General features: G+C 33.1%; 1 protein-coding gene across 5 annotated transcripts in view; it reads right to left on the bottom strand.

Annotated features, from left to right (window-relative positions):
• The window catches only part of SPAST (spastin), an 87,620-nt gene that overhangs the window by 23,171 nt on the left and 51,615 nt on the right, over window positions 1-12,834 (bottom strand). For all 5 annotated transcript variants that reach the window (XM_051976125.1, XM_051976123.1, XM_051976124.1 and 2 more), the window contains 5 exons: window positions 8,657-8,844; window positions 7,755-7,888; window positions 7,370-7,463; window positions 4,597-4,671; window positions 2,305-2,376 (listed from right to left, as the gene is read on the bottom strand). In XM_051976125.1, coding sequence (XP_051832085.1) covers window positions 2,305-2,376; window positions 4,597-4,671; window positions 7,370-7,463; window positions 7,755-7,888; window positions 8,657-8,844 — 563 coding nt within the window. The remainder of the gene's footprint in view (window positions 1-2,304; window positions 2,377-4,596; window positions 4,672-7,369; window positions 7,464-7,754; window positions 7,889-8,656; window positions 8,845-12,834) is intronic.

The raw sequence follows: 12,834 nt of genomic DNA, 5'->3' as shown, positions 1-12,834 counted from the left end.
AAAATTTACATATACAAAGTGACGAAATCATCTTCAAAATATTCCTCTTAGTAAAAACACAATGTTTCTAACTTCTGATATAGACAATGTATTATTTTCCTAACTATTTAAAAGTCTTAAGTTTTACTAGCTATTGTAATTTTTTCTTGTTTTTCATACTACTATATAATTTTAAAAAGGTAAATGCTACTGGTGATTTCTCTAGTAGAATTATAATTCACCATGCTAATCCAGGTTTTTATCACCTCTCACCTGGACTATTGTAAAAAAGCCTACATTTTCTCTTGACTCAAGGATTTATCTACATCAGTTTTCCTAGAACTCAAGTCTGATTTTGTCACTTTCCTACTCAATATACTCCAATGACTACCTATTTCTCCTAGGATAAAATATTAAGCTTTACTGTGAGTAGCTACATTTTAAAAGCTTAAGTACCTTAAAGCTGCCCTAAGATTTCCAGGATACCCTATATAAACCCTTTGGTTTGCACCTAAGATCTTCACAACATGGCCTCTTAGTACTTTTCCAGTCTTCTTACATTTCACTCTACAATACAGTAACACTAATAACTTCACATTGTACTCCATCTTCTATTTTTGTGTTTTGTTCCCTATGCCTAGAATTACTTCCATTTTCATCTCTGCCTTATGCCTCAAGTGCTTCTTGTTGCAGGATTATGGCCCCTTCTCTTACTGATTAGCTCTACTCAGAACCTCCATTTGGAGGAAGGATTCAGACTAGTCATACTTCATCCTCTAGACTTCACTATAATCCATAATCCCACCATGCTATGTCCCTCCTTAAATTCCTTCTATTTTTCAGATCTTTTTTTAATATCTTGTTTTCCTCCACTAAAAAGTAAGTTCCTTGAGGTCAGGAGCTCTCTTTTTGCTTATATTTGATCCTCAGAGCTTAGCAAAGGGCCTGGCACAGTAGAAAAGTTGCTGATTCAACTCAAGTACCAACTTTTCCAGATAGCCATTCTTGGTTTCCCCAGCTATTAGGGTTAATATACACTCTGCAAAAACTTCTACATGTATAAATTTATTCTCCAATTAGAAAATAAACTCCTTGAAAGAGGCAAATTTAGTCTCTGAATACCCTTCAGCAATATCCCTTGCATATGGCAAGTCCTTATTGACTGACTGAAAACTGAAAGTAAAAGTCAAACTATGATATTCACGATTTTGCCTGGCATCGACCCTGCTAACATGTCTATTGTGTAACATCAGACAACACTACTCTTAAAGCTCTTGCCATTGAATGTACTAATATCAAATTAGATTCTTTTTGGAATATCATCATGAACATCATAAAGCAAAAACAGAAAAGAAGACAAAATTGGGATATATATATATAAATAACAGGATGGAAATAAGGGTGAAGCTTAGGAAAGCTACATATAAAACCCGAATATTGGGGTTGGGGAGAAAAGAGTCCCAGAGAATCTGGGTGTTTCCTTTTTAGTAATTAATGTTATCTACTTACTCCCTTCCCCTTAGGATAAAGATAAAACCTTTATCCTGGAATGTAAAACCCTCTGCTATCTGGTTACAATCTAGTTCTCCAGTCTTATTTTACATTTATTTATCTTTATGGAAGTTTTATTTCAATCAAACTAATCTATCAATTATTCTCTTTATAAATCACTCCATCTGTTGCCTACTTTATCTTTGACGAAGCAGGCTCTCACATCTCCTCACTTCTGCCTCATAGAATCCTTAGCTTCTTTTAAAGGACAGTTCAGATGCTACCTCTTTTTCTTTTTCTTTTTTTTTTTGCTGAGGTAATTGGGGTTAAGTGACTTGTGTAAGCTCACACAGCTAGGAAGTGTCACTGTGCCACCTACCTGCCTCGAGGTGCTATCTCTTGAATGAAATATTTCCTGATCTCCTCTCACTAGTGCTTAGAGTGCTCTCTCTCGAAGATACTTTTTATACATTATTCATATTTTTGTTTTTTTTTATTTACTTTGTACATATTGCATTCTCTCAGAAGACATGTAAGTTCTTTGAAGGCAATGATTATTTGATGCTTTACTTTGTATACTTGATGCTTGCACTTAATAATAACATCTGTTGAAGTGATATGGTAAAATGATTATGTTTCACAAAAGGGAAATAATGAGAATAGAGTGACAAACACAAATGAACTTACTAGTTTCAATTCTATAACTTATTGCATCTTTAAAGTAAGTAAAAAATTCCAAGAAAATACTCTTATTTACATTATCATTATTAGCATTTAGTATGTTAAAATTTATACTTTAACATAAATTAATAAATATTGAAAGTAGTTACTCACATATTTTGAGGTTAAACTTGCAGCACTTATATTAAAGAAAGTTGCATTGGACTCTGCAGCTACTGCTTTGGCCTTTAAAAAATGTAAAAAAAAAAAAAAAAGCAAGTGTAAAGCCACATTAAAATAAGGACTTAGCATCACAATACCCTATTTAAAAAAGATCTAATTTGGGATGTTAAAATAGCTAACAAAGATTTTCTCAAAATTGAAGACATGACTATGGATGTTATAATACAATTATGATTTTTCTCTTTTAAGCAAAAAAGGGAAACTTCCTCTTAGTCTTTTTTATCAAAAGGACTAGAAAGAAAAGCTCTAAGAGGATGATGGCTTTTCTCCTTTCTATTATGATAATGCTACCTTAAAATAAAGGGAGTTGAGTTGCCAGTAAAAAACAGCGCCAGGTCACTTCCCATTCTCTTTTTTGGGGGGCAAAAATAACTAAAGAAACAGAAAACATTTGGAAACAAAGCAGGAAAAAAGTCTTGGCAACTGTGACAACCAGGTTTCTGTATAAACATTATACAGAACATTAAATAATTCTTGCTAATTATTTTTTAATCTGCTAAATAGTTAAAACCTAAAAAGTATTCAACACAGTAGGGTATATACGGTTATATATTGTTATTTGGTCTAGATATGATTTCACTGGATGGGAGAACTTATGATGAATACTTGTTGCATAGACATAGACTGGCCATGCAATTTGTCGGCTAACAAAGTTGTGTGCAATCACCAAGTGTGAGTCCCAATGGTACACACTAGTATATTTTAGAGGCAGAACTTTAATCCAGGACTTTCTAACTTCAAGGGCAGTCTTATAGCCACTCTAACTTGTTGTTTATTATATCCTTTTATATAGAGCTTTTAAAAAATGAAATTATTCCACTATTCCTTTCAGCTGTCCAAAAATACACACTGAGCAGATTAAATGCTAACCTTTATGTAAATCTTTTTATAAGATTTTTAGGAGAAAAGGTGGGAAGCAGAAAAAACACAACCAAAAAAAAAAAAAGTTATCCTTTCGACATCATGGGGATACAGCACCCCTGCAATCTGGAAAATCTGCATAAAATTTTTTGGCCCTCCTATTGTACCACAGAAGAGGTCTGAATTTTTTTTTTTTTTAAATAGGATGTTTATAGTACCTTATTGTAAAATTTGGGCTAAGTATTTGGTCACAGATTTTGTATCATATGCGGCTTCCACAAAACTTCCCCCCCACCCCCCAACTCCTATTTAATGTTTTATGGATGTTAAAGGCTCTTAAGGAATTCCCTGAATTTGTCTTTTTGAGTTGTCATATTTTCTAGAAATGTTGAACCCAGAGCATACAGGAGGCATGTGTGCAAGATGAACCCTGCACCACCCCCATCCAACATAATTTATTCTTTATACCCCAAGCTGGATTCCTTCTGTGTCCTTTGGAAGCAAGACAGGCACCAGTCTGTGCCAGTCTGGGGAAAATGCTTGGGTAATTGGGGTCCTTGGAAGACAAGCAGACCTCTCTATCTTGATAGTCTAGTGGTTCCCAAGGGAAAAGAATGCAGCTTTTGCCACTGCCTTGCTCCTCTCCTCTAGGAGGGATTGCTGCACCTTTCCCCTCCCATGCCAACCCCCTTCCTGCTTTCTCTTCTTCCTTTGGCTATATTGTCATAAATATGCAAACTTCCATAAGGACTGTCAATCTTTTGAGTTCCACATGCATGTTCATTTTTCTTATAATGAACAAAGTTTTCACATAAATCTCATGACATTGTGATTGTCTAATGACATGCCCACCTGTGATATATTGAAACTAAAAACAGGAAAACAGAGATGTGGAAGGATAAGGGTATTCAATTACAATTAAGGAAAAATTATAAAATATTATACAGAATGCAACTATTAAGAAAAATAATTACTACTGATTCCCCAACTCATTTATACAGTTGTCTAAAGAATATAAAAACTTTCATCAGTAAAATCATGACAATAACATTTGCAATATGAATCTCATAAGGTTATTATAAGCCAGTTTAGGCATAGAACAGTTTAGTTGACTTGCCAATGATCATATTATTAATTGTGAAAGGAGAAATAGGATTATATGTCTAACTCACCTTTTTCCATTATTAAACCTCTCCCGCATTAGTATTATTTTAATAGTAACATTACTAACATTGCTGGATAATAATAAATCTTTTCAAAGGAAAAAATCAGAGAAACTAAGTAGGAAAGAAAAATAATTTCTGGAATATATTTCCAAATTTCCCAAATAAGAAGTTTCAAAAACATAACATCATTTCTTACCAGCATAGTTTTTCCATTTCCAGGTGGGCCAAATAGCAATAATCCCCGAGCTGGGGCTCTAAGTCCTGTGAATAACTTTTAAAAATACAAGAACACAGTTTAATTTAAAACTGTGCTCTACAGATAGATGATAATCATTAAATCTAGAGAAATAGTTACTAACCAAATAGAAAATATTACTTTACAAAATAAGGATAAACATTTCCTAATTATTTTCAGTCAGACATAAGATAGACAATGTCAGAATTCGAAACCCAGGAAGATAGATGTTAGTAAAGAGAATAACACACTTTTAAGTAGAAAAAGCAATATGATACGAACAAGTTACATAAAAAAAGAGCTAGTAGATAACAACTCACATGAGACTATCACTAACTAAAATTTTGAATTTATTTTCACGTTAACTGAACAAATCCATTCATGCCTCCATATTCCTCACTCCCTTCCCTCTTTCGAAGTCTTACCCATCTCAAACCCTACTTCCTCTAGGGAGGCATTTATAGCCTGGATGATCTTGTCCTGCTTCAAAATTCCAACAGACTTAAAAGTTTGAATCATTCATTTGAAATCCAACATCATAATGCATTATGACATTTATTTCTATTATTAATGCATTCAATTATTAATTTGACCTCTTATAAAACTATGTTTTTATAATAATATTTTTATATTGTATTTTAAGTTGCTTCTGTTCTCAATTAGATTATAATTTCCTTAAGATTGCACATTATGAAAGAGAAAAATAAGTAAGAAATTCCTTATCTTCAAAGACCTTATACCAAGTGATAGAAAGAAAAGCAAACAAATAATTATAAAGATGGAAAATGATTACTGCCACAAGAGAGATATATGTAAAAAGATATGGAAGATAATGAATAGAATATTGGACTTTTAGTTAGAAGACCTGAACTTGAATTCTGGCTTAAATATTTACTAGAGATTCAGGGTAGTTCCTTTAATTATCTAAAATTCAGTTTCCGCATCTGTAAAATGAAAATAAGAACGATCACCAGTAAAATGAAAATAAGAAAGATCACTAACCTTCAAGTGTTATTTTGAGAACATAACAACAGCAGCGGCTAACATTTACATAACATCTACTATGTGTTAGGCATTATGCTAATAATTATTAGATAAATTATCTTATTTGATTTTCACAACAACCTTAGGAAGAAGATTGATAATATGTGAAATATATGTAAATCCATTGCAAAGACTGATTAAAGAATCATCTTCTATCAATATAGATACAAATGATGCTTGAGTATCATCCATTATTTTGAAATCATTCAGACTATTCAGATTATCTGTTGTTACCCCATAATTCTACAATAAGGTAAACATAATTGTCATAACACTGGCATGTTCCTTTATGCCCTCTTAGTTTGCTCATGGTTACTGTTTTGGGAATATGCCTAGTAACAAGGTCAAAGAACAGTTTAATTCTGTTTCAACAGGCATGTTCCTGAAAATCTGAGAAATGACAGAATCATTTTTCTCCATAATTCCATTACAGTTTAGAATTGTTTCATAACAAAAAAAAAAAAAAAAAAGAAAAAACGTTATAAACCTCAGCAAGTATTTAAAAATTACATTTAATGAATTACCAATACTTCAGGGAATATTATCTTAGTCTTTGAGCATTTGATTCTCTCACATAATTGCTGACAGAAGTTAGTCAAATTGACAATCCATATGATTTGGCTACAAATGAAGGCACAATCATGTGATCTATAGCCAGAAGAGGTCCTTTCATTTAAATTGTTTTATATACAGATGAGGAAACAAGAAAAAGAAGTTAGGATGACTTGCCTAAGACCACAAAGACACTAAAGTGACAAAAAAAGAAGGAATTTGAACTAGGTCCTGTGACTTAAAGTGCACGGCTCTTTCCACTGCTTTTCAAAAAAATAAGAGCTCACTCTCCATAAGAAGTATACAAAGAAAAGACAAAAGAAATAGTTTGAACACTAAAAAAAATAACTTGCCTTGATTAGTACTATCAAGTTTCCTCAAAAAAAGTATGAAGACTTAACAAGTAAGACTTCCCCAAGTCCTTCTATTTGAAAAGAATGTTTATATTTTTGTTTTGAAAAGCAGAAATTAATCTTTCAAGATTTTTGTAGTGCTCATGAAATAGAAACATATATATACACTGCATGTCTTGTTTTATTAAGTGTTCAAATACAAAACACTAAATATGTATGTGTGTGTGTATGAAATATATATGTAAAAAAGAAGCCCAGTCAGCAAGCAAACTGTTAATTTCCACATGACAATTAAGAATTATATTGGGAATTCAGATGTCTCTCTGCCTTTCACTGTCCCTCTCTTCACTTTGGTGAGCTCAGTGACTCTGGAGAGTTAATTTCTAAGCATTATTAAGGCCAAATTTCAAAGAAGTTCTCTTTTATTTTTCCAATTATGATTATTTTGATTTATTTTATCAAAACATTAATTGTTTAGGATCATTCTATTAAGTTCCCTTTGAAGTCCCTTTCAGCTGATAATCTATCTATAATCCTAAAACCATAAAACAATTTTTAATGACTGAAAAATGGCAAATATTGTTTTTTCTCCTACATAACAAATCATTTTGCACTAATACATAGTATTGTGATTTCTACTCCCTTATCTATCTTATTATTTTTCCCATGTCATAATAGTATATCACATGTGAATATAATTGTACTATTCACAGTGGCATTTGCTTACTGTCTCTATGAATGCCAAGATGTATGATATTAGAGGAAAATGTTAATGATTTCCTTACCTCAGGCCTAAGAGAAGGAAGAATAACAATTTCTTGTAATGCTTGCTTTGCTAACTCTTGCCCAGCTATATCATCAAATTTGACAGCTGTTCCACTGATAAAGAAAAAGAATATTAATTAATCTCATGTTGGAAATATATTCATAATTATATCTAAATAAGTAATCAATAATTAACAATTTATCAGACATTTAGTAATTTTCATGTTTAATTTAAATATTCAACTATGGTACAAATCATCTTTACCAAGTAAAAGCTATCATGAAAATTAAAAATATAAAAAGTATATAAACACTGAATTTTATTCACTCAGAATGCACACACACTGGTCATAGAATAAGAATTTTAAACTAATGAATAGAAGAAAATTCAGTAATATAACTTACTTATCAACAATTTCATTCATAATAAGATTAGCAAGATTACTGTCCACATTCCTAAAATTCTTCAAGTCTTTCTTTTTTCGAGCAGCAGTCATAGGGGTTGAAGGCTTATTTGTCCTATTAGTTTTGGGAGTGCCCTTAAAAAAAAAATAAGGTTTTAAATTGTGAAACAAACACAATCTAACATTTATATTCTTTCCTAACAAGTTGTCTTAAGGTTTCAGACAGTTAAAAATTTTAAACCGTGAAATAAAAATTAAGCATATGCTTACTTATAAAGTCACTTAGTTCTTATAATTCTGTCAGTTAAAATTTATTTTTGCCCACCACACTAGCAAAAAAAATTTCAAAATCAGATTCTCTATTCCATAGATGCATAGCTTTTCATCTAAGTATTTCCAATCTGAAGTACCATACTTAATTTAATCCCAGCAGAACATGCCTAAATACTTTTTCACTCTGAAAATATTTACTGTAAGGCAGGTCTGGGGTAGACTTTGTCCAAAAGAATTTAATTGTTAAATATTAAAATTATCTTTTTTGAAATCACTATTTTATTATGAAGTAGGTCTCACCGGCTAAATTAGATCTATAGGAAACATTACTGTACATATCAATGACTGGAAAATTAGAATTTCAAATGAAAGTGGAATGCTATGCAAGTAAATGCTATATATGAAGACAAATCAGACATTCAAAGATCAAAATTAGGAGTCCTTTTAATAGTAAGTACCCAGCTGTACTTTAAGTGAAATCTAATTTCAGAAACACAGCTTGCAACTTTACTTTTTTAGGAACATAACTATTTGGTTACAGAAAGCACATATGTATAAAATTTGACACATAACCATTTCTAAGTTTCCACTTGTGGTGCCACAGAAAGTTAAGCCACAATTTTAGAATACCTTATGAGATGTAGTTGCAGGGACAGTTCCCTGTCTAGCTGAAGAAAGCATGGATAACCCACTACAACTGGGTGCTCTGTGGTGACCTGAAAGACCTGTGGATGCGGTTTTTGCAACTGCTTTTGACCGAGGAAGTGAATTACTAGTATGTGTTAATGGGTCCTTTCTTTTGGGAACAGCTCCACTTTCTAAAAGAAAAAAGTGAAAACATTTTATAACAGATAATTCTATAACAATTAATACTTGAGTACTGCAACATGTTTACTAATCAGTCTAATATTCAAAATCAAAACTATAATCACACAAAATATTTTCTTTATTCAAAATAAAGCTGCCTCTCAAAATCTAAGAAATAAAATATATAAGATAACTGTTTTATAACACTGGAGTATGTAAAGTGGTACTGAACTAAATTCTAAAATTTCCAGTTCTCTTTCTGGTAAAGTAATGGAATTAAGTGCCTTGCTTAGGGTCACACAGCTAATAAGTGCAAGTGTCTAAGGCTGGATTTGAACTAAGGTTGTCCTTCTAATTCCACAGCCCATGCTCTATTCACTGCACCTACATGTCCCATAGGCATTTTCAAAACAGAAACATCCTAGCATTATAAATAAAGCAAGTATTTAAGATAAAACCAATGATTATCTAATGTAAACTGCACTTTTATTAAAATTACATGTTAGAAACAATACATTTTAAAAGATTCACATCAATTTAGCTGCAGAGTATCCTTAAAATCCATTATTCAAAATTTCATTCTTCTGTCTTACATAAAACTATTGTTTTATGTAAAGCTAGGTTTACGTATGTTAGGTTATATTTAACCTAATACTCAAAATTAAAGATGAAACTTTAAATTACCTATTAGGGCAACTATTGTACGCCTATACACCTAGGCAACTAGTATAGCTAATGAATAGGATTATAAATTTAGATTCTTCTAACATTAAATGGTTTAAAAGGACTTAACATACACACACATACAGATGTGTGTATGCATATGTACATATTCAATATACAATAAACTCTGCTAACCTATGCTCAAAGATTCCCCATTTGATAAATGGTCAAAGAATATGAACTGACAGTTTTTAGATGATGAAATTTAAAGCTATTAAGAATCACCAAAAATGTTCCAACTGTCTAATAATTAAAGAAATACAAATTAAAACAATCCTGAGATACCACTTCATATCCATCAGATTGGCTAAGGTAACAGAAAAGGAAAATGCTGAAGGCTATGTAGAAAAATTGGGACACCAATGCATAACTGGAGTTGTGAAATGGTCCAATCATTTTGGAGAACAATTTGGAACTCTGCTGAAAAGGCTATAAAATCATGTATATACTCTTTGACTCAGGCATATCATGATCAGGCCTGTATCCCAAAGACATACACAATATACATACACACTTCTCACACACACACACACACCCCTCTTTTTGTGATGGTAAACAACTGGAAATTGAAGGGATGATCATTAATTGGGGAATGGCTGAATAAAACAATTTATGTGATTGTGAGAGAATACTATATGATGCTATAAGAAATAACAAGTAGAATGGGTTCAGAAAAACCAGAAAAGATTTACGAGCGTATACAAGCTAAAGCGAGCAGAGCTAGAAGAACTGTAACAATAATCAACTGTGAAAGATTTAGCTACCACATCAAGACAGCACTCCACAACAATTTCAAAGAACTCATAATGAAAAATGCTATTCCCTTCCAAAGTGAGAACTAATGAATTCTAAGTGTATATTGAAGTGCATTTTAAAAACTTTATTTCTCTCTTTTTTTTCCCTTCAGCATGGAGAACACCAAGCACTTAAGACTAATTACCTATTCAATATGAGACAATGACTCTATTAGCATATGTTTGGATAAATGGCTGCTCTCACAGTTGATGCCTGGCTGAATGTTAAGTGTTAAGATAATCCTAGGCAAGGATTAGAGAGTGGGGTGAGAGAGGCCAGAGTCTCTTAGTGGCAAGAGGAGGAGGAGGAAGGCTGGTGGTTCTGGACTCGAGAATCCAGATTCTGCCTCTCACTTCTCCTCCTAAAGACCAAGGACTTTGATTTATCCTGACTCTGGCTGACCCTGAAGCTCTCCAGAGAGCTAGCCCATACTTCACACATGACTTCACATGTATAATGGGTATCATGCTGCCTGTTTTCTTGATGGGTAAGGAAAGGACTAGAGAGAGGGGAAAATTAATCAAAAAAAGAATGTTTACCCGCATCCCCTCCAACATTCATCATTATTTTTTTCTGTCATCTTAGCCAATCTGACAGGTGTGTAGTGCTATCTCAAAGTTGTCTTAATTTCTCTGATAAATAATGATTTGGAACACTCTTTCATATGAGTGGTAATAGTTTCAATTTCATGCTCTGAAAATTGTCTGTTCATATCCTTTGACCATTTATCAATTGGAGAATGGCTTGATTTCTTATAAATTTGAGTCAGTTCTCACTAATGCATTGTTGGTGGAGTTGTGAATGAATCCAACCATTCTGGAGAGCAATATGGAATTATGCCCAAAAAGTTATCAAATTGTGCATACCCTTTGATCCAGCAGTGTTTCTATTGGGCTTATATCCCAAAGAAATACTAAAGAAGGGAAAGGGACTTGTATGTGCCAAAATGTTTGTGGCAGCCCTTTTGTAGTGGCTAGAAACTGGAAAATGAATGGATGCCCATCAATTAGAGAATGGCTAGGTAAATTGTGGTATATGAATGTTATGGAATATTATTGTTCTGTAAGAAATGACCAGCAGGATGAATACAGAGAGGACTGGCGAGACTTACATGAACTGATGCTAAGTGAAATGAGCAGAACCAGGAGATCATTATATACTTCGACAACGATATTGTATGAGGACATATTTTGATGGAAGTGGATTTCATTGACAAATAGACCTAACTGAGTTTCAAATGATAAATAATGGACAGAAGCAGCTACACCCAAAGAAAGAACACTGGGAAACGAATGTGAACTATCTGCATTTTTGTTTTTCTTCCCAGGTTCTTTTTACCTTCTGAATCCAATTCTCCCTATGCAACAAGAGAACTGTTCGGTTCTGCACACATATATTGTATCTAGGATATACTGCAACATATCTAACATATATAAAACTGCTTGTCATCTAGGAGAGGGGGTGGAGGGAAAGAGGGGAAAAATCGGAACAGAAACGAGTGCAAGGGATAATGTTGTAAAAAAATTAGCCTGGCATGGATTTTGTCAATATAAAGTAATTATTTAAAAAAAAAAAAAAGAATGTTTAAAAAATATAATACTACACACCTGTCAGATTGGCTAAGATGACAGGAAAAAATAATGATGAATGTTGGAAGGGATGCGGGAAAACTGGGACACTGATGCATTGTTGGTGGAGTTGTGAACAAATCCAACCATTCTGGAGAGCAATATGGAGAGCAAAAAGTTATCAAAATGTGCATATCCTTTGATCCAGCAGTGTTTCTCCTGGGCTTATAGCCCAAAGAGATACTAAAGAAGGGAAAGGGACCTGTATGTGCCAAAATGTTTGTGGCAGCCCTGTTTGTAGTGGCTAGAAACTGGAAAATGAATGGATGCCCATCAATTGGAGAATGGTTGGGTAAATTGTGGTATATGAATGTTATGGAATATTATTGTTCTGTAATGAATGACCAGCAGGATGAATACAGAGAGGCTTGGAGAGACCTACATGAACTGATGCTAAGTGAAATGAGCAGAACCAGGAGATCATTATACACTTCGACAACGATATTGTATGAGGATGTATTCTGATGGAAGTGGATTTCTATGACAAAGAGACCTAACTGCGTTTCAATGGATAAATGATGGACAGAAGCAGCTACACCCAAAGAAAGAACACTGGGAAACGAATGTGAACTATCTGCATTTTTGTTTTTCTTCCCAGGTTATTTTTACCTTCTGAATTCAATCCTCCCTGTACAACAAGAGAACTGTTCGGTTCTGCAAACATATATTGTATCTAGGATATACTGCAACATATCTAACATTTATAGGACTGCTTGCCATCTAGGGGAGGGGGTGGAGGGAGGGAGGGGAAAAATCGAAACAGAAGCGAGTGCAAGGGATAATGTTGTAAAAAATTACCCTGGCATGGATTCTGTCAATATAAAGTTATTATTAAATAAAATAAAATTAAAAAAA

The sequence above is a fragment of the Antechinus flavipes genome, chromosome 2 (assembly GCF_016432865.1).
Source record: "Antechinus flavipes isolate AdamAnt ecotype Samford, QLD, Australia chromosome 2, AdamAnt_v2, whole genome shotgun sequence".
Taxonomy (NCBI): Eukaryota; Metazoa; Chordata; class Mammalia; order Dasyuromorphia; family Dasyuridae; genus Antechinus; species Antechinus flavipes.
The sequence above is the reverse complement of the archived record's forward strand: the minus strand, read 5'-3'. Positions and strand labels throughout refer to the sequence as shown.